This window comes from Cydia strobilella, chromosome 5 (genome assembly GCF_947568885.1).
Source record: "Cydia strobilella chromosome 5, ilCydStro3.1, whole genome shotgun sequence".
Classification (NCBI taxonomy): Eukaryota; Metazoa; Arthropoda; class Insecta; order Lepidoptera; family Tortricidae; genus Cydia; species Cydia strobilella.
The window spans coordinates 8906068-8930596 of record NC_086045.1 but is presented as its reverse complement, the minus strand read 5'-3'; the positions used below and the strand labels follow the sequence as shown (position 1 = coordinate 8930596).

The 24529-nt window shown below is 36.5% G+C and overlaps 1 protein-coding gene across 1 annotated transcript; it reads right to left on the bottom strand.

Annotated features, from left to right (window-relative positions):
- Window positions 1-260: 260 nt before the first annotated feature.
- LOC134741420 (tetraspanin-2A) lies at window positions 261-24202 on the bottom strand. The gene is made up of 5 exons (XM_063674192.1): window positions 24038-24202; window positions 6756-6953; window positions 4946-5122; window positions 2213-2398; window positions 261-402 (listed from the first exon to the last, which is right to left on the bottom strand). The coding sequence occupies exons 1-5, from the start codon at window positions 24137-24139 to the stop codon at window positions 322-324; spliced, it is 744 nt and encodes a 247-aa protein (XP_063530262.1). The 5' UTR covers window positions 24140-24202; the 3' UTR covers window positions 261-321.
- Window positions 24203-24529: the final 327 nt, after the last annotated feature.

The following is a 24529-nucleotide window of genomic DNA, read 5'->3' as shown; positions in this document are numbered from 1 at the left end:
GAAACTGCCCTCGCAAATATAGTCTATTTTCCGAGTACATTTTTTCATCGAATTTGCCGTTAATAAAAACGTTTAAGAATTCAATATAAAATCTACAATTTTGCGTTAGCCCCCTCTAAAGCTCTCGTGAAATGCTGAGCATATGCTCATGGAAATATAAAATATAATAAAGCTATAATAAGAGTAAACACTTATTGATATTGCCATCTACTCTGCTTGTTTCTTTCGTTGTCATGTAAGTAATTTAAAGTTGTCTACGTATGACAAGTAACTTAAAAAATACATACATGTGCGTTTAATAATACATGTTGGAATTACACATTAATTCTTATATGCTGATACTTCTTCTTCTTCCTTTTTCACTGCTTGAATCAGGACGAGAGACATAACAGCGTTCACAACCTATAAAAAGAGGAGACATAATTAAATTATTGAATTGACCCAGGTGATCTGAGCTGGGTGAACAGAGTCAACTACAGGGTTTTTTTACGCTCAACAGAACTGTTTTCGCTGCCAATCAAAATATAATTCTGTGAAACTGTTTAAGTAATTAGTAGAAAAGCGATTTAAAAAAATATAGCAATAATAAAATATTAATTAACATAGGTATAATTTTAGGTAAAAAAAAAGTATTGTGTGAAATAAAAGGTGTCGCAATAGGTCAGCCTGTTTTTTTGTTGCTACCAGCCAAAGGCTGTTGGAAATTAAACCAATAAAAATGCAAATAAGGCTTATAATTAAAGTGTGGACACTGGATAGGTTTAATCAGATAGCCAATACACTGATTTTAAAATAAAAGTTGTCTCTCCTGACTCCTGAAAACAACTGCTTATAGGCATAGTACAACTAAGCTCTTAAAAGTAATTATTATATCATCAAGTTAATAGAAAAGGAATCTCTACTCGCACCCTTGGGTAGGTACGAGTAAATGTAAAAATACATTTTCATAACCCTTAAGCGTCCCCGGCAAGCTCGGCCGAATTTCACCTTCCCATACAAACGGAGTTTCGTTCTCATTTTAAAACTACGTGTTGGATTGTAAACTTTACACATACAATGTAAACTTTGCACAATGACATGAGATAAATCTAGGTCTGTAATTAGTTTATATAGCTCTAGTATATAAAACAAACGAAATAGAGCAAAAACGAGTTTTGTATGAAAAACTTAAATTCGCTGTATTTTTTTTACTATTATCCTATTGTAAGTACAACATTTCAGAACCATCTAGGTAGTCGTTTTAAAATGAGAACGACTACGTTTGTATGGAGAACCGAGCTTGCCGGGGACAACTGAACGGCCTCCTAAGTCCTAGCCCAGTAGGTAGTGATCTTGTCTACGAATCCTGAGATATGGACGGTATCTATATGTATATGTATTTATCTAAGTATGTATATCGTCGCCTAGTACAGTCAGCATTAAAATAGTAGGTAGAGGATGAAACAACGCTCCAAAAGTATTTGCCATTCTGGAATTCTTTTCCAAATACCGCCCTCTTGCGACTGTCTGTAAGCACTTAAGCAGTCAAATTTAGATCGATACAGTATTGCTTTTGTTCTAATCAAAGAGAAGTTCTAATAAAATCGACCTGTCTTAGCTGTCATTTTAGTTTAGTTTGTGTATCTGCCGCATGGCGTTAGTTATTCTTAGGCATAATGTACGGCCAAACTGAGTTCGGCCGGATATAACAGCTGTACGTAATAATCAAAGAATATGTAATAATACCGTTACAAACAATAGTAATATGTACAATAGTAATATGTATTTTTAACTTATCTCTATCTTTGTCTTTTGTATGTTATATATTAATTTTGTTGTTTTTTTTTTTGTTACCTGTCGTGATTGTTTCACCGGATGGTCTCACTGGAAGATCAGCGCTGGAAGTCGCCAGCAACATGCTGAGGTGAGACCATTTCGTGGCACTTTTTCTTTTTTATGTTTCACTGTTTTGTATAATTTTCTATTTGTGTGTGCTAACGAATAAATTATTTCAATTCTATTCTATTCTAAATAGAGGTATATTTCTACAGTTCGCTTTGTAAAGTCTGTCACAGTCTAATTGTTCTACATCCACTTATATATATTTTAGTTAAGCTATTTGATAATAGTAGATACTTTTGACGCAAAGTCTGATCCGTTACTTTTGATGCTGACTGTACCCATGCATATAGAACTATGACCCATTTAAAAAATAAAAAAGCCGAAAGCTTACTGCAACCATGCACGAGGCTAGCACGATGCCGGCCAGCCAGCCAGTCTTGCCCTCTAGGTACCAGGTGAGTTCGTCCACGCATCCGTGGTAATAGGCGTTGCCGGTGACCGAGTCGCGACACTCTACTGGCAGAGGCTTGCGCATATTTATGTAGTCCATGGGCCCATCAGAGCCACAGCAGCCGATCTGTAACATTTGTATTTTAAAATTTAATTGGGGGCTAACGCAAAATTGTCGTTTTAAAATTGAATTTTTACACATTTTAATCAAGGGCAGATGCCGTTCAAAATTTACACGAAAACTAGACTATATTTTCCAGTGCATACTCCAGCCAAAACCTTAAACCGGTGGACTTGGTCACTTTTTATTTAGTGTTTGATATCTATTTCAGGTTTTAAAACCTTAAAAGGTTAAAGTATATAAAAAAACCGTCCAAGTACAAGTTCGTTTAACTCGCGCACCGAGGGTTCCGTACAAACTATCAATTTTCTCATGTAAATAGAATCAGGAAAGACTTGACCAGAAGTATACCTACTAAGCGTAATTGTGTACAGCGCCATCTATCAGCAAATTGGCTTACTAATTTGCGCGACCTGTATGTATGTTGGTTTCTCAAGGATACTTAATTCTTTATCATGTGAACCGATTTTAACAATTTTTACATCCCCTCTTAATAGCACGTTCGCAACGCAACTTTATATTCGATGACCACTGGACTCAAACAGACTGAATGGTTATGATAATAATAAGATATTGCTCTGTGGCAGGTCAGCCTGAGAAGTAGAAACAAAAGCTACGTCTTTGCTACTAATGTGATGAATTTGACATCACCGCAATCCTTAAGTAAGAGTAATGGCTGCTTCTCCATACAAAGGCAGTCCTCATTTTTCTCTCTGGATATTAACATTATGAACAATATTTTTACCAGACCAGAGCCAGAAGTTAATGTACTTCTTATGAGACAATTTAAATACATGCATCGTGAAATTTATCCCGAGACCATTCGGTTATGCCAAACGTCATGCACCAGACCTGTATGCGCTTCCCGCCCTGCCTATCATTTGGAGAACGCGTTTTACGGTTTGCTTCGTTAGGTGTTACGGTTTTGTGATGCTTTTTGTAGAACTGGCAATTTTAGTGGGATTGGAAAAATCACGGCGTTGTTGGATTTCTCGATCGATGGATGAACGCTTTTTTATTTGCTAACAAATACACATGGTGTTTGTTATCGATTGAAGGGAAAATAGCTATGGGGAAAGTTACGAACTAAACCGAGGGACTAAATATGTGACAAAACTACTATGGCAGCCGTGGTGAATAATGTTCTCCGTAAAATTTTATTGGTACATCCAAAACTCGTTTAAAAAAACTGAACAGGTGGATAGTAACATTAACAATAATATATTAATTTCTATAACGAGGATACCCTGACTCCCATTGTGCGATAGTAGGTATAATCTGATTCCCATTGTGCTTTGCAAGCAGGTATATACATATCTGTATGCTAGCTACTGTGATTGTAAACACCAACTACTAACTAATGGCTCTGTGAACGTGTGGCTCCGCCATTTTGAAAAATCTCCAAAAACTAATTCGGCAACACAAATCTATTTAATATCATACTTGCTCACAAAATACGAGAATCGGTTGAGAATTACGACCTGTACAGGAGAACATCCGGACATACTAAAACATTTTTGCCCAAGCTTCGCTAACACTCGGTCAAAATTTTTAATATATTCAGGCTGATTTTTCATATCTAACTATACTCTGAAAGATAAATACCTACGTAGGTCATATCCTTTGAAAACGCGAAAAAATGAGGTTCTTCATTCTATTTTAATTCTTACCTGCATAAGCTTCATGCATGCCAACCAGAAGAAATAATGAAACTTCATGCTTTCTTTCGGATGGGACTATACTTTTGAAATTTGTTAGGGAATTGAGCCGGACTATTTAGGACTTGCTGCGCAATTTATTAGGAGAAGTAAGTACAGAAATGTATGGAGCGGTATGCACTTCTGTCTCAGGCGGCGCTTCTTGGCACGATTGTGCCTTGTTTTGTATAAATTAGGGACGAAGAATTCATTTATGAATCATTTAAAGATATAGGTAAAATTTCATACAAAAAATTTTTTTTGGCGATTTGCACAATAATAAAATGGACAATTTAGCCCATATCATCTTTATTCTAAAATAGTAATATTTAAAATTAGGCGTTTGTATTTTTTTTATATAAAAAAATAATTTGTAGCGCGCGGCGGTGACGATTTACGATGACGATAGATACAAATTTAATTACGGCCAAACGAATATGATATACGACACGACCTGATAGCTACAGGTAGGTAGAAACCGAGCGCGAAGGGCATTAGGTCAGCTTAGCATTAGCCAATACGAAAATGATACCAAACTTGACCTGAGTGCTACAGGTAGGTACCTAGAAATAGAGCGCTAAACTAGACCGCCAGAGCCGCCTTTCCCCCTCCCTTTTTGGGGGTAGCCAAGAGGTAATAGAGGTTATAGCTAGGTTACTATTTATGATCCAAGCAGCAATCGCGCCAAGCGGCATAGCATCAGACAAAAGTGAGTACACACTGCACTTACTTCCCCTACTAAGAATACGCTAAACAATTGAATGAGTTTTCCAATGACGGATTTTCGTGATTTTGGGCGGGTCCGATTATAAAAGTAAAAACCAACTTGTTTAAAGACTGATGACGTGATTCTTACCCCTTCTTGTACCATCCTCAGGATCTCCCTGCTGCCCTCGTGCTGCGGGTTGTTCATGAGACGCACGATGACGTCATTGATCAGGGGCTGGATGCTAGAGTCGTACGTCGAGAAGTCCAGGACCACGCACGAGCCGATCAGCCCGAACACAAATGCACCGATTTGTGATCCTATGTACTAAATGGAAAAAGGAGTGTATGTTTTAAATCATAACTTTTTGTCTAATATTATATAAAATGATGAGGTGAAGATTATTTAGGTCTGTTATGTAAGCTTGTATGTAGCTTGTTCGGCATAATTCAAAAAATTCCTCGTCTGCCACGCTAGGAACGTCAGTAACAGATAAAATTAAAAAAATCGGCCAAGTGCGAGTCGGACTCGCGCACGAAGGGTTCCGTACCATTACGGAAAAAAACAGCAAAAAAATCACGTTTGTTGTATGGGAGCCCCATTTAAATATTTATATTATTCTGTTTTTAGTATTTGTTGTTATAGCGGCAACAGAAATACATCATCTGTGAAAATTTCAACTGTCTAGCTATCACGGTTCATGAGATACAGCCTGGTGACAGACAGACAGACAGACGGACAGACGGACAGCGGAGTCTTAGTAATAGGGTCCCGTTTTTAGCCTTTGGGTACGGAACCCTAAGAACCCGCCAGCGATCTTTAAGTAGTACTTAGATCCTTAATGTTTATTCAACACTCGTCGTCGTACTCACCCACCAAAATACAAATCCTAATAAAATATAAAAATACAAATAAAAAATATACAAATATCACTTTTTTTTTTTGTTTGTAGATTGTTCCCTGTATTTGTAGTGTAAGACGATAGGTATTACTCGCCAAATTTCATAGTTCTAGGTGAACGGGAAGTACCCTATCAATTTTGATTCCCTTGAGAGTTACGAAATATACTTTTTTTGCGGCATAAATGGCCGTATCTTTTTTTTACGTTTTTTCACAGCTTCAAGGGACCATAGACCTAAGCATATATGGTTTAGATTTCAACTCGACGCGTTCCCGAGATAAAGGATCTTCACAGACCGACGGACGGACGGACGGACGGACAGACAGACGGACAGATAGAAGGACAGACAGAAGGACAGACAAATGGACAGACAGACGGACAGACGGACGGACAACAAAGGGACCCTGTAAGGGTCCCGTTTTTTTCCTTTTGAGGTACGGAACCCTAAAACTGACAAAAAAAACAAAGATGATTTTCAAATCCCTATAAAATTATACGACAATCTCGACATAGTACTTACGTCTATCTATTAACCGAGTTCCAAATCTTAAAAGGAGGAGGTTATTAACGCGGTTGTATTTTTTTTTTTGTTTTTTTTTTCATGTTTGTTACTCCATGTCCATATCTCCGTCATTTCTGGACCGATTATGAAAATTCTTTTTTTGTTTGTAAGTATACATACAGATTGGTACCGTTTTTGTCAAAACACAGTCCTGATGATGGGATCCCTGAGGAATCGAGGGAACTCCCCAAATGTTAAAGACATACAACATAATTATAGTGATTTTAGTTGTTTCATCAACAAATCAAGCATTTACATTTAAAAAAGTGACATTTGATGAAGTGTAACTGCTGATGATGATCAGAATGGAACTCTTCAATGACGCATAGTTCACGTTAGGCGATGTGTCCTCTTCGTTATGTTTGTCAAGCATGTTTGGTTTTTGTGTTGTATTTTGTTTGCATATTTTGATATAAGCACTATACGTTCCTCGACCAGGATAGGAATAGCCGATATTCTCAGTAATTCCCTATTTCCAGGACTTACTTAATACTTACCGCATAAAGTAACATGATATTTTCCATAAGCGCCGCTCCGCATCCCAGGAACGCAACCACCATGATGGCCAGCGAGCCAATCAAGATTATATAGATCCCAATGAAGTATTTCTGAAGCTCCAAAACTCGCATCCATTCATTAAAGCCGGGTTCTATACATATCCATAGGCATAGCGCGAATATTGACATGCCGAACAACTGAAAAATAATTAAATTGGATAGTAATACACTCAAAAGAAAGTTCTAAAACAGGAGGCCAATTCATTTTGTCATATAATTTTTGGTAACATTGTGTCAATTCATACAAAGTCAGCAGTTTTCATAGCATTTCATTTCATATAAAGTCAAGTACCTGTGCTCGCATAATTCTTCGTTACATTTTTTTTACTTATGTATTTTGGTTACTTCAATTCGTTTGGTGTTTTGGATGGGAATTATGGTATTAAAGAATATTGGTCCTTGAAGGAAAACATGTGATGTGGGGACGGTAGAAACAACGTACTTGTGGACGATTGAAACGCTCCCCGTGTTTCAATCGTCCCCACATATAAGCGACTAAAACTATAGTAGTATTTGTACACTATAGTATTTGTTATGGTTATGATTGAAACATTGTTACCATTAAAACAAGCTTTAGTATGAAACACAATTATGTATTTTGACTAAAATTCCTTATCGTCATATCTTTTGTTTGTTTGTTTGATTTAGCTATTTGTATAAGGTAATCACAACAAAGAAGTCTAGATGTCTTACAATTTTTTTTGCATCCCTTTCTTTGATCAAGATCTTCAAACGCAGATAAATCGTGAAATGTTTGTAATTTCTTAGCGAACTTTAGCTGATCTCATTGAATAAATAAAAAAATCTCATAGTGCTTCAATTAACACACCTATGGGGTCAATTGACCCACTCTTCTACGTTCTCTTTACTTCCCTATCATTACGTAACCATGGGCGATAGGCTTTTCAAACACATTTTATTTAAATTGGAAATTGTTTGACGGAATCGTGACGTCCGTGACGTTCGAAAACAAAAAGTCGTATGTGACCGTAAACTTCCTATTATTATGATGTAAAATGACTATTTGCCATTCACCGTAGAATTTGACAGATAGAGAGAGTTTGACGTATAAAACTCGCCGTATTTAAGGTTAATAAGGTCTACTGTCCTAAAATTTTGTATGAAATTACAAGCAAATATCGTGAATTAAGTATTGTAACTTTAGACTAGTCCGATAATGAACTCTAAGTACTAGAAATAAAGTAGAATTTTACTAACGCTGTAGTTCTGTAAAGCATGCATGCATACATAGGATTTACAAAAATGAAGAAAGATCCATATTGTTCCCATGTGTGGGATCGGCATACAATTAAACGAAAGAGAAAGAGTTGCTGCATTGATTGGGGCCTTAGCCGTTACAGACAGACAGACTCAGACAGATTCAAATTATGTTAATGTGTGTGTAACTAAATAAATTGTCCCTATATTATACCTATATATCGAGTACGATAATAATAATAATACTGTATCCCTTGCTTTTAGATTAAATTGTCTAAAAGGGCCTCTGCGCTGTTGGCTTCGGCCCCACGCACGCCTTCCAAAGGTCCGGGACCCGATGGTCCCGAGATATAGAAAAGAAATATATAATACAAATAATAATAATAAAAGCCTTTTATTTCCCAAGTATAAGTGTTACAAAAAAATTAGTTTACATATTATTTTGAAAAAGTTACAAAGAATAAAAATTATAAGTTTTACTAGCTAGTATTTTTATGTGGGTTTGTCCATTTTTGGACGTAGGCAAAGTACTACAAAGGATAAGTTTATTAAGTGAAAAAAAAATGCCTACAAAATAAATACAAAATGACATTTTAGAGCTTGTACACTGGAGTAATAAAACGCAGTGTAACCTACCAATAACAAATCATTCCTCGAGTCAAAATCGATTTTGGCGAGCGCAACAACGCAATGCACACATGGACGGAGAGCTAGCCCCGGAAAATGGTAAGACAATGAGAGCCATTGAGAGCAATGAAACTGTACAGTTAGTTTGTTAAACTTACTATAGTTGCTATCCTTATTACTAGATCCACGCATCTGGCAGCTGTTTATCGGTCAAAGAATACAGGCCACATCAAGGATGCAGATGCAAGTAATAGAGTTCTGGGTGTAGTGTAGTATTAAGGGTAGGTAATTATATATATTTAATTCGAGTATTACATGTTCAAGCGTTCTGTTGGGGGAAACAAGGGCCAGGTGACATCTAACGTTATCCATATTCTTCGCACAATGTATGCACAATGTTGTTTATTCTAATGGTGATATATATAGACCGCCACCCGACACGCCCCCCCCCCCCGTCAAAAAATAAGACAAGTTCGGTGCTTTTCACGTATTAAATTTGCTAGCGTTTCACTCTGACCTCTTTAGATGAACAGCTACCAGACACCCGGATCTAACATTAAGGATAGTATAGAAAACTAACAATAGTAATTTAGTTTTTCAATTTTCCGGGGTTAACTGTTAGTCTAGTAAAACGCACAGTAAACGTCGGACCCTAAAAGCAATTAAACTAAAGCCAGATAAAACACGAACAATAGTGATGTCGTTGGCTAAAAGTTTTATAATCTTATTAATGCCGTGAGTGCGCCGACTTTTATTCGGCGGTAACAGATCCAGTCATCCTTGGAACCCTTATAATAGCCTTGTTTTTGTTTCCCTGATACATCGCCGGAGATAAAAGTGGAATGAGCTGCCTTTGGATTATTTTGTTGCGTTTACACCTACGGATACAGAAAAAAAAACAAATTGGTCTGACACAAATTGGTTTGACTTGTTGAAGTTAGTCGATGAACAGCATTCCATTTAGACCGCGAGCCACGAACAGGTTTCCATGACCAATCGACTCCCGAGCGATAACTCGTATAGTGGTTAACGGCTATGTATGATGAACCCTCGTGGGCGTCAGCTGCCGCTCCGTTGGTGGGTTGACCAAACACGTAAAAAATATTAGTCGTCGCCTCCCGTTTGATACTTTGGCTGATAATAGTTTAGATGATATTGTGAATTAAAAAAAATCGCGGTGGAAAGACCGTCAGTTGGTCGCATAAACATATGAAGAAAAACGTGCCGTACCTCGTTATAAGTACGTCGTTATCAAAATCATGAAACTTTGCATGTAGCGTTCCATCAAGCGTTTGAATAAACGCCTGCATTTCCACGCATACTTTGCGGACAGAAAATGTTAAGGTGCGTATTTTATATATATTCATGCGACAGCTGACGATCTCTCCACCGAGATACAACGGGCTGACGGTTTTTTTTAATTCACAATAGCATCCAAACTATCATCAGCCAAAGAATTAAACGGGAGGCGATGACTGAAAAAAAAAATTACATGTTCACGTGGCCAGCTGACGGACTTTCCACCGCGATACAACCGGCTGACTATTTTTTTAATTCATGATGGCATCTAATCTATCATGTGACGAAGTAATAACCGGGAGCTTAGGCGATGGCTGACGAAATTTTCGCCTGGCCCGCGGTCTAATTGTTTCTGATTTTGTTTTCATAATTATGTGGTACAATAAAGAATTTCCTATAACCTAGTCTATATTATATATTATGTAGATTCACTGCGCCTGTCTGTTCGTCTTTCTGCACGTGTGTATGTATTTAGGCCTATATTCACAATATGTCTATATATACAAGGTTGCCAACATAATGCTATTTTCAAATTGTAACCCTAAAAGATGTAAAAATGTTTATGTTCATTAGTTTAACTACATTAAATATTTATATTCAATTTTCTGACAAAAGTTTGTTCTTATGCTACTTTAGCATTGTCAAAAATACCCTCTATAAATTGACAAACGAGACGACATCTACATTGGCAAGTTTCACAATATTTAACCTCCGTGTCAGTTTCCTCTTCGTAATAGACCTTTGTTTTCCCCGACTCCAGGGACGCACTCAACTTGAGCAAATAGGTAAATTGGTAACAACAAAGTCATAAACAAATTTGTCTTGATGTATCTCGTGCAAGAGTTACCTACTGGCTGTCGCACGGATAAACTCAACTTTTACATGTAATTTGTGAGCCATCTCATAAATATTCTAATCGTAATTCTATTTTTTTAGGGTTCCATACCTCAAAAATAAAAAACGGAACATTTATAGGATCACTTGGTTGTGCCTCCGTCTGTCGGGTCGGTCTAAAGTCCGGACCGGCTCGGTCAAGACCCTTTATCTCGGGAACGCGTGGAAGTATCGAGTTGAAATTAAAACTATGCCCCCATGTCTAAAGTTCCTTGAAGCTGTTAAAAATTTTTTACTTCTGAATTAACGTAAAGACAAGATACGGCTGTTAATGCCGCAAAAAACGTATGAAATGAAAATGAAAATATTTTATTACATTAATAAAATGTTACATTACAAGGTAGTAGGTTGGGACTTCCTATTAAGTATATTATACCTGTATCAGGAAGCCCCGCTCCTCCGTAGCAACAAGTTGTATTTAGTTTAACAAAAGCAGAAAGAAAACTTAAGCTAATACAATTTTATCTACATTAAATGTGTGTGTGTGTGTGTGTGTGTGTGTGTGTGTGTGTGTGTGTGTGTGTGTGTGTGTGTGTGTGTGTGTGTGTGTGTGTGTGTGTGTGTGTGTGTGTGTGTTTCGGCACTCTCAAGGGAATCAAAACGTATAGGGTACTTCCCGTTGACCTAGAACTATAAAATTTGCCTAGTAATATTTAATCTTACACTACAAGTTCAGGGAAAAATCTGAAAACTATAAATTTGTAATGAATAAAAAAAAAGTTAAATTTGTACGGAACCCTCGGTGGGCGAGTTCGACTCGCAATTGTTTTCTCGTTATGGCAAAGCTCAATATTCAGTACATTGTTAACCGAAAAGGTTCGATAGTGACAGTGAAGATACTTTGTTCGAGGGTAAAATTGGTTAAATCCGACTTATAAACACTTTTAATTTTGACTAGGAGGAAATTAATAGGTATTTAAGTACTCATTACATTTTATAATCAAAATTAACCGCGCTGTGTTATTATCTTTAATACATTTCGGTGTATGTAGCCAACGCGGAAATATTATAAATTTCATACATTGAATTAATACATAACTGTTTAAAAACAAGTGAATTAATAAAAAAAATTGTGTTTAATTATATAATTCGTCTTAATTTTTATTATAATTAATTGGGACCTACAAAATAAATGTTAAATGGCGTAGTAAACAAATTTATAAAGTAGCAAATTACTTGGAGTAGAAGTATACATTTTGAAATCCAATTCAGTCTCGAGAAAAAAAAGTTATATACTTAAAATATTAATACCTTCCACCCTAAGGTAGGAAAATCATTTCCCACTTGCTGCCTACATAAGAAAAGTGAACTCCCTAACCAGGAGAGATGAATAGTTAAATAACTTATTGCCTACCTACTTATTTTTTAATATCTTAGAATACATTTTGTAGGTAATGTACATTTTAATATTGAAATGGAATATCGCTCAGGAATTTTTAATTAATTAAGGAGGAATAAGAGTTATTTATTCACACTTCAATTTCTTCAATTTTCTTATTATGTTTCTCTCGACTCAAGTCTGTATATTATTTTGTATTTCGCTTATTATTTGTGCTTCAGAAACTCTGATGAGACGTCTCTTCAAGTTAGTAATTTAATCATAAATCTGTATTCTAACGATTTCAACTGAGCCTTCCTAAAGTTAGGCAGTGCAAACAAAATAACCGTGTAAAGTTTGCTGGAACTAATTAAATTTACTAAATAATAATAATGCCGATTGCTAGATAATAATACTTATTGGTAAACAATCTAATTAAAGGTTAGACATTAACAGAACCTTGGTCATATCTACGTTTTATTACAGGTACTTTGTCTACAAAAGCGGAGGCAACAACGCTGTTCGCAATCCATTAGTGCTCACCAAATGATGCGGAAAGTCGACTTGTATGTTTTCACGGTTTGTGGAAATAGTATATTGTGTCACAAGGGAGCAAAATTACATATTTACGGCGAGGGCGTACATTGAATCCTAAACGAAGCGAAGGATTCTATAATACAATCCCGAGAGTAGCGAGGGATTCTAAAGTAGAATCCTGAGCGTAGGGATTCAAGTGTGCTACGCCCAAGATGGAAATAATTTTGCTACCATGTGACACATACTGCTTTTCACATCACCTATGAGTAATTATGATGTTTAAAAATATTATTTAAGTTAAAAAAATAATGTGTAAAAAATGTCAAAATAGTGTCCTAGAACAGAAAAGTGTTACTTTGATTCCTCCTAGCAGGGAAGAAAAGTGCCACTTTGATCCCGCCTAGCAGGGAAGAAAAAGCCCTTTTTTGAATTAGTGATGTGATAAATCATATAATGCTCGGACTAGCGTGCCGTGTTCGTCATTAATGCTCGACTACAAGTACACACCCTGATAATATATACGCTGTGAAAAATGAGGGCCTAAGAGCGAACTTTGTATTAAGAAGAGATAAATATTATAATACAAATATATTGAATAGTAGGTATATTTATTGACCAAAAGTATATAAAATACACGTACAAGGAATGGAGATAAGATTAATAACTTAAAACTAAACGTTAAAGGTACCAAACTATAATACCTTGTAGGTATTACGGTTTGGTACAAGTAGTAAGGTATTTATTTTTGAATACATAATATACCTAACCCTCCTATGTTACTGACCTGCAAGGCAGCCTCCTTAATGCAGCTTTACCTATACTTATTTCATGCTCGTAAGTAGTTGTCTTTGTTTCTTTACAGAATAGTGAATGTATCCCTTAAGGGCATGAAAAAAATTATAGATACGATAGAATATCCAGATAGCGCTCTTTTTTGACGTGGACTCCGAGAAATGTTCTCAAAGCGTAGGTACCTACACGAGACGAAATTAAAGCATTTGATAAGAATGAGAGCGTCAACGTCGTATATTATATACAAATATCATAAAAACACATTTAGAATCGCGCCTGGGCGCCTCGGTGTAACTACGTTTGCTCCTTTTCGGAGCCAAAAGGCAGGCTTTTATTTACTTTTTTGGGATGTTCAAAAATTTATAGCATCGTAAAAACTCCCACCGCGCTCGTTTGCCATGCAAAAGCCGCTCTAAGGGAGCTACGAATATGACATCATAATAGTATGACTACATTGTGTACCAAATATACTGAGTAGGTAGGTGTGATGATAAGCACCCCGACAATGTGAAAGCGCAAGAGCTTACCTACACAGTGTAAAAGCTTTGCTATTAAGGATTTTATAAAATAAGTAGGTACCTAGGTATGTGTTTTTCTAACAAAAAATATAACACTTCGTTTTCCCTCTTTAGCCACATTCAATTAAAAAGAGTGGCAAAAACTATTATTTCTGTCGCATTGGCCCGGTTTCTCGGGCCCGGCATGGCAAGAGCCGTCAGTCCCGTTTCCCGCTTTATCTCCTCCGAGACACCTGCGAAGCTGGAATAATAAAGAGTTTTACAACGTTTCAAAATGGGAGTTTTTCCCGCAATTCAACCACAACGTACACTTAAGGGATTTGAATATCTTATATAGTAGGTTTTATCTATTCCACGTAAATTCAGGACAAACGGATTCATTCCTATATTTTAAGTCCTAAAACAATTCCCTTAACACGAATATTTAGCGTAGTGCGTTAAGAGAATCGGCTTTCAGATTCACGCGAATGCTAAATCACCGCGATTCCGGATCCGAAATAGAAAATAAATCCGTGAGAAGGCAATTTCATATAAATTGCAATCATATGGGTAAAACTGACTTCTTTACGGGTCTGCCCCTCGACTTAACGTTACAGCGTTTACGGGGAAGATTGCGGAAAAATAAATTTCGCAAATGGAATGAGACGCCACCGAGATCTCGGAGTCAGCGAATAAACTGGGATTCGAGAGTTCAGCATATTATTTTCATTGCTGAGTACCTGTTTTATTTTGACGCTATTTATATTCAAGATGTATTAAATGCTGCTTGCCCATGCCGGTTTAGTGGTATCAGCAAAAAAATAAGACTTAATCAAGATTAACATGTTTATTAAGAAGAGAGCGTAGTTAAGTAAATCTCATGCGTAAGCTTCATAGGTCAGGCAACAGTCCTCGGCCGTTTGCAGACTATTAGGCCAATCAATAAGAAGGTACCTATAGAGAAAGTTTCCAAGATAAAAGTGAAAAACCAAAAAATGGGACTTTCAAACCCCCCTTTCCTCCCGGCTCAGGGGCTACGACCGGGACTTTTGATATGTTCACCTTCCAACTAGCCCAAACAAAGTTACGAAGTCAAAAATTGTGTTCAAAGCATTTCCCTCTATATCTTCTTATTGATTGGCCTAATAGTCCCTACCCTTAGTTATATTTTTGGTTTTTCTTATATATTAAAGTGTGTAACCGGTGTAGATCTTTCAACACCCACTTAGAATTTGAAACCATTACATGTTACATGCTCGAAAGAACCTATATTGTTTAGTTAAAATGTTTTCCTAATAATCAGCCACATGATGAGAGCCTGGTCATTATAAAACTTGTAAGCTTAGTCATTAGTTACCAAGAGGGAGGGTAGCAGCAAACAGCGCACATTAGCGGCACGTGCGGCCGGTAAATATCCGGGCTTGTCCGCAACTTGGCTACGTAGCGGTTATTAAGTAAATCCAAGTAAATACAAAACAAACATCGTAATAATCAAATTGGGAACATAGGACCGTGCACTTAAATGCCGGTTGATTTTGTAACAATCTACCCAGTTATATTAAATATATTAAAAACGGGTCACTCACGTATTTTAAGTCGAAAACGCTCGACATGTTTTACTCCGTACCGAGTAGCGTCAACAGGAGCTTGCGTCCACGGTGACGGACCGGCGCAGACTGCGGGCCGCAGCCCTCCGCGCCCGATGACTCGGCGCGGGCGCCGGTGGCGGCAGGGGGGCGAGAAACTACCCTCGTTTACGGCATTATTGTCAAAGGGTAAAAACGGGACCCTATTACTAAGACTCCGCTGTCCGTCTGTCCGTCTGTCTGTCACCAGGCTGTATCTCATGAACAGTTGAAATTTTCACAGATTAGATGATGTATTTCTGTTGCCGCTATAACAGCAAATACTAAAAAGTACGGATCGGATTTTTATTTCTCGAGGTATGAGAATTTTATTGTCATGCCTTGTATTTTAATATGGGTTTTGAAGAATATTTTTACAAAATTAAAGTCATTAGTAATGTCTGTAACAGTGTTGATTTTTTATCTAAAACAAATTTCTCCCATTTGTAAAAAATAATGTTTAAGAAAATACTCTACACGAGAACGCATAGAGGCTTGTAATGTTGTTACCTTACCAAAAAGAAAACAACAAAATCACTAGTTGGTAACAGTATTATGTTGTTTTGTTTTCCGAGTGAAAGTGAAAATTTCCGTTTCAGCTTGGCGAACATATTTACGTATATCTATTTGTCCGGCTATTTTCCTCTAAAGGAGCCCGATTTCATCATTCCGGTTCGCTTTTCTGAACCAGAAACGTCACTGTTGACAGCTGTCAAATCATATCAATACAGTTTCAGTACAAGAAATTACAATCAGAATCGGGTTCCAGGGCCCTATTGCATAATAAAATACAAGCTAATATTATTAGTGACTAGATGACCCGGCGAACTTCGTTTCACCTATTTTTTTTTGCAGCCTTTATTTTTCTTTCATAAGAACCTTCTCCTAACAATAACAAACACAACAAAAAAAGAATTAGCGAAATTGGTCGACCCGTTCACGCGTGATGCCGTGACCAAGTGAAATAGGGATTGATTTATATACCTATATAGATTTTGTATGTAAAATCACTAATAGTATTAACTTCTCGTGATTTTGATCGATAATTATTGTATACATTTTTTTGTCAATTCGGATGTCGATTTTTCAAAAAGTGCGAAGCCTTGGGAGTTTTGGGAGTTGTCAGATTCGCGAGATCTACAGCTCACATAACCACTGTAAGAAACGTTTTTATAGCTATCTAACTAAATATAAACACTTTTTTTTACAATTCTTAAATTGTGGTGCAGCCTGGCGCAAGTAGGAATAAAAAACAATTTCTATGGAATTTGGTATAAAACTAATGGCGGATATTGCCGTCTCATTCTCTCAGTTTATTCATCTTACTTCATGTCATAGTCGCCATTTTTATCTTCTCTGTGGCCATATTGTGTTTGCGGGAGCTTCAAAAATTTCTGTTAGTTTTGGAGTTTTTCTTCGTGCTTTTGGTTTTAATTCGTGTTATCATTATATAAAAATCATTTATTGAAACGGACTGCTTTTCTACAAAAAACGCGACCAAACACTTGTACTATGTGCTAACCCTAATAATTGCTCGGAGCAATGCTGAGCCGAACGGAGCCGAGTTTGCCCGAAGCTAGGAGTTTCGCACCCCTGCCAGCAAGAAGGTCCCGTCTCTTAAAACGTAGTGGTTATAATTCTCTTAAGCTTAGAAATAAATTAAAAGTGGAATAATTCACTGTCTTGGGTGGGACTTGAACCAACGACCACTGGATCGCTAGTACAGTGCTCTACCATCTGAGCCACCAATAATAATAATTATTTTTATTGTGGTGCTTGAAGTTTAAGTACTTGTACAAGACTCATTTTGAAAACGACTACCGACTACGTCCTTGCATACTTTTAATATCATAACGACTGTCCTTTTAAAAAGAACTCGATCCTCAAGGCCTGAGTTTGATTCTAAAATGTAGACAAGTCATATTTATACCCGTTAAAAGACTCTCTCATCACTAGTCCAAGATGCAGCGCAGAACAAATTTAACTCCTCATTAAGCAACGTAAACAACCACGCCTAATGGCTCGTAAATTGGAGAGGCGATACAACGCCAAAAATGTAGCACTCCGAGTGTCGTTCAGACCGCACCTGAGCGTTCGTTAAGGTGTTCCAGTGCAAATGAGAATAATTGTCGGAGTAACAGCGGAGTCGGTTTCGATAATTGAGTTTTGGATTTACGCCAAGATAGAAAATTTATTCAAAAGTGGTAGTCAAGGGTTCAGCTAACAATTGCTATTGCCAAAGACTACTGTTATATAGGTAGTTATTTTCATAGTGTAATGTCATATGGTTTTCTGTAGGCCGCGACAGTATCTCGCCGCGAGATGACTACCCGTCTTTTACTAACTGTATGAATTAAACGGGGACGGGTAGTCTATGTCGCGGCGAGATACCCTCGCGCCAATCATGTGCTAGCCCGGCTGGTATTTCCCCGCGACTCAAATTATCTCTATACCTAATTTCAACTAAATCGGTTCAGCGGTTTAAGCGTGAAGAGGTGACAGACAGACACACTTTCGCATTTATAATATTAGTATGGATTCTCGTGTACGATAAAGTGAATTTATTAGAGTAGCATTATTTACTACGTACTAAGTAAATAATATCGTAATAAATACGGTAAAAAACAATACGAAACACGCCACGCCACATTTGTAGTCGGCGATTAGTCGGCCAGAATGGCCGATTAGTCGGCTTATTATTAGTTACAGAAAATCAGTACATACACCAAATAAACACCAAATAATCGAAATTAACAGCAAATATTTATCAAATGGTGAATACCCATTTTACTCAAATTAATAAAATTATACTTTATACCTATTTAAAAATAATTAGTATAAAGTGCACACGAATATTTTTGTTCATATTATTATATTTAATTTATGTGTAGGGAGTAGATAAAAAGGCTGATTCATTTATTTCTTAAAGAACAAGACATAGTATTTAACACAAAAGGATACCAGCAACAAAATGTTTTCACGAAAAGATCGTCAACTTAAAATTGAAACAGCAATAAAAACAACAATTTATGAAGTAAAATATTAGAAGAAAAATAATTAATTAATAAATAAATGAACACAAAAAAAAGAGATGTAAAGCTAGGTATTGTCGAAATATCAAAAAAGTATGTATATCGTCGCAGTCCGTACAATAACTATTATGTTGTTGTACAATATTAATAGTATTACACTACCTAGGTAATTTTTATTTCTATTAACACTTGAACTGCCTGTGCTATCAAAATGTTGCAGAGTTATCTTGGTCTAAGTCTATTTGCTTATGATCCGGCAGCTAGTGCAATAAAATAAACATTTTACCACACTTGAGTTTCAGAAAGTAAAATATCTACTTAGTAGCATATATTCTTCTTCGTTACAAGTTAAAAGAAAACTACGGATTTAAAAAGACAACGGATACACTACAACGGATACATGTTCTTTAATTCCTAGGATTATGAATCAGCTATGACAGTACGGTACTCGGAAATGGGACAATGGGCTTATCGCTAGATAACGTTTCACGGAGATACTGAAATAAACAGCTCGTGTTGATATTAAAATTATATTCCAGTACATGTAAAAATATTTCCTTAAGGTGACTGTCCATTTGTAACTGCCGCTGCACTGCAGTTGCGACGTTACGCGGTGCCGCACTACTGTAGCAGCACGACTGCGGCTGTTGCGGCGTGCAGTCGCGACAGCGTTCGTTGATGGCTTGTCAATGTCAAGTCATATAATGTCAGACGTACAAATAAAATACTAATTTACTTTTGTATTTTTTACGTGAAGAAGCGAGTGACGATAATGCTACATGCTACATGAAAAAGAAGATCAGTTTGCCTTTCTACAATAGTCAGAGTCCGACGAAGGCAGCTACGCAATATTAATAAAAAATCTGATATTTAATGGTGATCCTTTATTCAGATAATATTGCCGATTAAATGAAAAGCAATTCAACATTGAATGAGACTTAATAATTGACGAAATACAATCAAATTACTCAAATAAAATTAATGCAGAGGAAAAATTATTCTTAACATTAAGGTAAGTTCACAATGTGAAATTTTCTTCCCCGTCCTCTTGCCTAAATGCGTGACCACCGCACACAGCAATCCGACGGAAACGGGACTCATGGAGTTCGTGATATATACGGGGGGAGTGCGCACTTGATCCACCTGCATCACGTATAGGTACTCGGCCGTCAGAAACGTGCGGCTGGATTTAGAAGTCTGTAATAAACGTCCCCTCAAAACCATGCCAGGTAGGCTCTTTTAGCAGGCCTTTTATTGATTTCTGCAAAGTGATTCGTGGGTTCTGGAGATGACGATGCGACACGTAAGAATAAAATTATCCAATGGTGGGCAGGCAGTCGTTCGGTGTTAGCAAAATATTACAGATTTATCTTTCTAAGTATCCATATTAAGCCAATTTTACTTTCCTTAGGTACCAAACAGTGAAGTATGATGAATAAAATAATTTGTAATTTACACTTCATATTGTCCAGTTGCAGGTGTGAATGGGCGACGGCACTCTATGATATGACCGCACCATCCATATAAAACTTGACGGGCGAGACAAGAAATCCTTTATGAAGAAAGATATTTCCCTCGCCTTGGCCGATAGAAAGAACTTTTAATAAATTAATTTGAATAATAAATGGTTTCCTCGTGTTGGTGTGAAGAATTACGTGTTGCACTGTAACACAGTTTGTTTAACCCTCATGCCTTGAGACCTCCGCAATATTCTAAATTTTAAACCATTCGCTTCTCTCGTGGTTCAATTTTGTATCGTTTCGTATGTTTGGATATCAATATGTTACCATGAGTTATTAAATAACATCTTTGCCCCTTGTAATAAAAATAAATGATTGCTTCTTTTATTTAGCTCAGGAATGGCTTTGCAATGACAAAATGAGAAATTGTCACCATAAACGACATTATATAATATGATATATTACAATACAATTACAGTTGCCAGGAATATTCGGCAACTATTCGGTATTTGGCCACTTTGCCGGATATTCGGTATTCTATTTGCCTCTCTATCGCTCGTGCCCTGTCGAGCTTATAGCTATCCTCGCAAAACTACGAAAAAATAAAAGAACAGTTTATTTAATGAATCTATAAATAATATCGTCGTATTATTTGAATCCCTAAATAAATAATCTCAAAATACGCTAAATTTGTGAAAGCTGATTCCACAAATCTGCCTTAAGTTATATACCTTAGTTTTATTGGATGTATATAATGTACAAATTTCTAGAGAAGGCGGAGAATGTAAAGTTATAGCAAGAATAGTGCCTGGGCGTGGGCATAGATTTAATAATAAACTATACAATTATTTTCTGGATCAACAAGAGTAGAACCTAAATCAACTTCAACTGAATGCTACTAAACAAAGCCCTCAATGTCAACCTTACGTGCAGAACATGTTGAACATATAATGTATACACTTTTTTGGGAAACAGGTTTTTCGTAAATTAATAAAAAAGTAAAAAATAAGACACGTTTTATTTTTCACAACTCTTTATTAACTTTAGTTTTGTCCGCCATGATCGTGATATCAGCAGCTTGAGCCTTGAACTGCAACTTGTAGGTACCTGGAAATTAGAAATTATCTTTTCAGTTTCATGTTGTATTTTGAATATAACTATGTATTTTTGTATGTATATGATTTATTGCTTGCAAGTTACATATATGTATGTCTGTTTGTTGAATTTAACTTCAAATCAGTAAAACGGAGCTAGTAGCGGACAAGCTGTGTTAAACGGTTTGTCTTTAGATATTCTGGCCACATCATCACAGAAAATAAATAGGTAATAGTGACCCGACCACCAAAATGGACTTTTAAATATTCGTAGTAAAATAATATTAATTTTATACTTACATCGACGTGATCCTCACAGCAATATTGTGTGTAACACTTGAAGTATTCCATTCCACATTTACTTCACGACAACACCGTCTTTCACGTAGGTCTTCGCGGACTATAATTTTTGTATATCATTCCCACAAGTGGAAACAAGGTTTTTGATATATTAAGCAATCAAAATCTACTGTTTAGGTATTAAAAATTATAAATCAAATCGTAAGAAACTAGCGGTTTAACTGAATTTTTTTATTATGACAATTGATGACAATGACATCTTTGACAATTACGTGAGTGACGGATTTATTTACTATGGTTCGATAACTTTTACTATACGATGACATTATTATATTCAGCCTAGCGAGAAGGTCAAAGGTTTGTTGAAATATCTTCAATCCTCGATTATTATATCGCAGCAAATGTCGGAAACTGTTTAAAAACCTAATATCTCGAAATGGTTTTCGAAATAGAACATTAAAAAAAAATTAACAATCCTAATTAGAGATTGGATTTTGCAAGTAGTGAGTGAGAAGTGCGACTGTGTGCACGTTTTCCCCCGCAAAAAATGGCAGAACGATTTGTACGGTAAGATATCGCTTGGGCTCCTCCCTTCCGACGTGTCGGAAGCCGGTGTTGCTCGAAGGGTTTGCCAGACTATAGTTAACTTCCGAAATTGACACTCTCTTTTTCGGACCTATCATTCTAGTTTCCTAACTGGCTCTGTGATACTCGTATGGCTCAATATAGATTAGCAAAAAAGTTTACAGTAGTACTACAGTCGCCATCAGATATGTCGGAGCGACCGAGGTGCTAAATATATCTGAACATGCACTCTAGCGCCTTGACAATAAAGGCGTGTTCAGATATCTGTGAGCTCCTTGGCCGCCCCGATATATCTGCGATATATGGCGACGGTACCATCGGGGTTGTTTATCCGTGGGTGTAATAACTCCTTAGAACGTAGTGGTTATATCCTCTTTGCTTAAAACTACTAATATCTGTGATCAAAGACAATTCAGTGCAAGTGACAGATTTGACGTGCGGTCTGCAGCCGCAGTTGCAATAATACACCAAATACGCAAAAATGGCCATGCTACGTGCAGTCGGTCTTGTCATTCATTTTACTATGGAAATTGACAATAACACCGACGTGTCGGAGCAGTAGTGCAGCTGCGGTCGGGAAAACGTTAAAATCACCATATTACGTGCAGTCGATATCGTCATTCATTTTACTATGGAAATTGACAATAACACCGACGCGTTTGGGCCGCCGCAGTAGTGTCGGAGCAGCAGTGCAGCTGCGGTTGGAAACGGACAGTCACCTTAAAGATGACATTCGGATGCAGTTGCATTACTGTGCCGCCATTACTGCAGTTGACAGTGACAGCGCCCGCGTCAAGGCCGCAGCAAAATATTTTCTCACAATACCAGCTGGTAAAGGCTCTCTTGATTGTTCAAAAACTGATGAGAAAGTTGCATTTTATCCACATCTGTGGAAAAGTAATCCAGTGCAAATTTTGAATAGTTTCCTTATGTGGGCTCGTAGAATTCACTTTCAAATGATGAATTTGAATGATTAATATTTAATAACATTCATTTCGAATGGATTTGGTTTGATATTGTGTGATATTTTACAGTTAGTATTTTCCTTGCGTTGTTGATGTGGTGAAATTTTTTGTGTTTCATTTAAAATGTGTGCTAAATTTGTTTAACCCTTGTGCCTTGAAACCCTCGCAACGCTCAAGATTCCAATTTTCGAACCACCCTCGCTTGCTCTGGTATCAATGTCAGCACGAGAGGTTATACAAAAACTTTGCCCCCTTGTAAAACAAATAACTATTAAAATAAATTGGAATATACTTATTATCAATGTTATCAACACGAGCTAATATTTCAGAATCGCTTTGAGCTTAGGGGTTTATATTATAATTACTTTTTTCATTGAATGTAACCAGATACTGAGAAATTTCACATTTAGGCATGGATTTAAGCGTTTTACTGTGAATTTTACTTATCCACAAAAAAAGTAAATTCTCGTACTTTGGTTACATGCTATTAACATGTTTTATTTCATTGTTTTTGAAGCTATAATATGTACTTGTAAAATTAATCATAAAGGTATTGAAGCTTTAATATCTTACGAATCAAATTCACCATGAATATAGTTCTACAGGAACCTAAAAAAATACCTTATAAACCGCAAAAGGTTATTTTGGCTGCTAGAACTACGAAAGATAATAAAGTTATTAAGAAACAGACAGAAACCTTAAGAACTAAGGTACTTAGTTACGCTGGTTCAGTTCATTGGTACCTGTAGTATCTAATCGAACAAGCCTTGTACTAACTGCCACTAGTGTTCAATATTTATGAGGTCTTAACCTATAAAATAGATGGAGTCGAAATTTTCAAGTAAACGCTATTTGTAGAATCAGTGTCAGATAATTTTGAATGTTCGTCCCAAACAGATACTGAATTATGTACTAACTACTTGACTACGAACACTTGAAACAAAAGAAACATGAGGTCAACATGATGCATGACACATACCCATAGTACGACATTGAAGCAGAAGAGTGTATATTTGATGCAGTAGATCTGTGACTCCAACTTGCCGACTCCCGATTTGCCTTCACCTTTTCCAACCGCCATTGCACTAATTCACCTCACTTTTTTTAAATTTCGTAACAATAACGTTGTCCATTCGCAAACTCGATCGTACTGTAACTGGCTAGTTATTTTGTTATCTACAAGATAAGGCGCTACATTAGGTAGGTTATCTGTGTTTGCTCTGATAAAAAATACGAAAAGATAAGGTTATAACGAATTGCCACACCTTACTTTATTATTACCCTTGCTCATTATATTAAGTCAGGTGAATTGTGTATGTTGCACTGGAGAAGTATTCAGGTATTTAAATTATAATTTGATTTACGTTAAATAAAAAAATAAATAAAAAAAAGAATAAAAAAAGTAAAGATAAAAATAGTGTTTAATAATAATGTTCTAAAGTTGTATGTAATAATACTTTGGACTAATGTT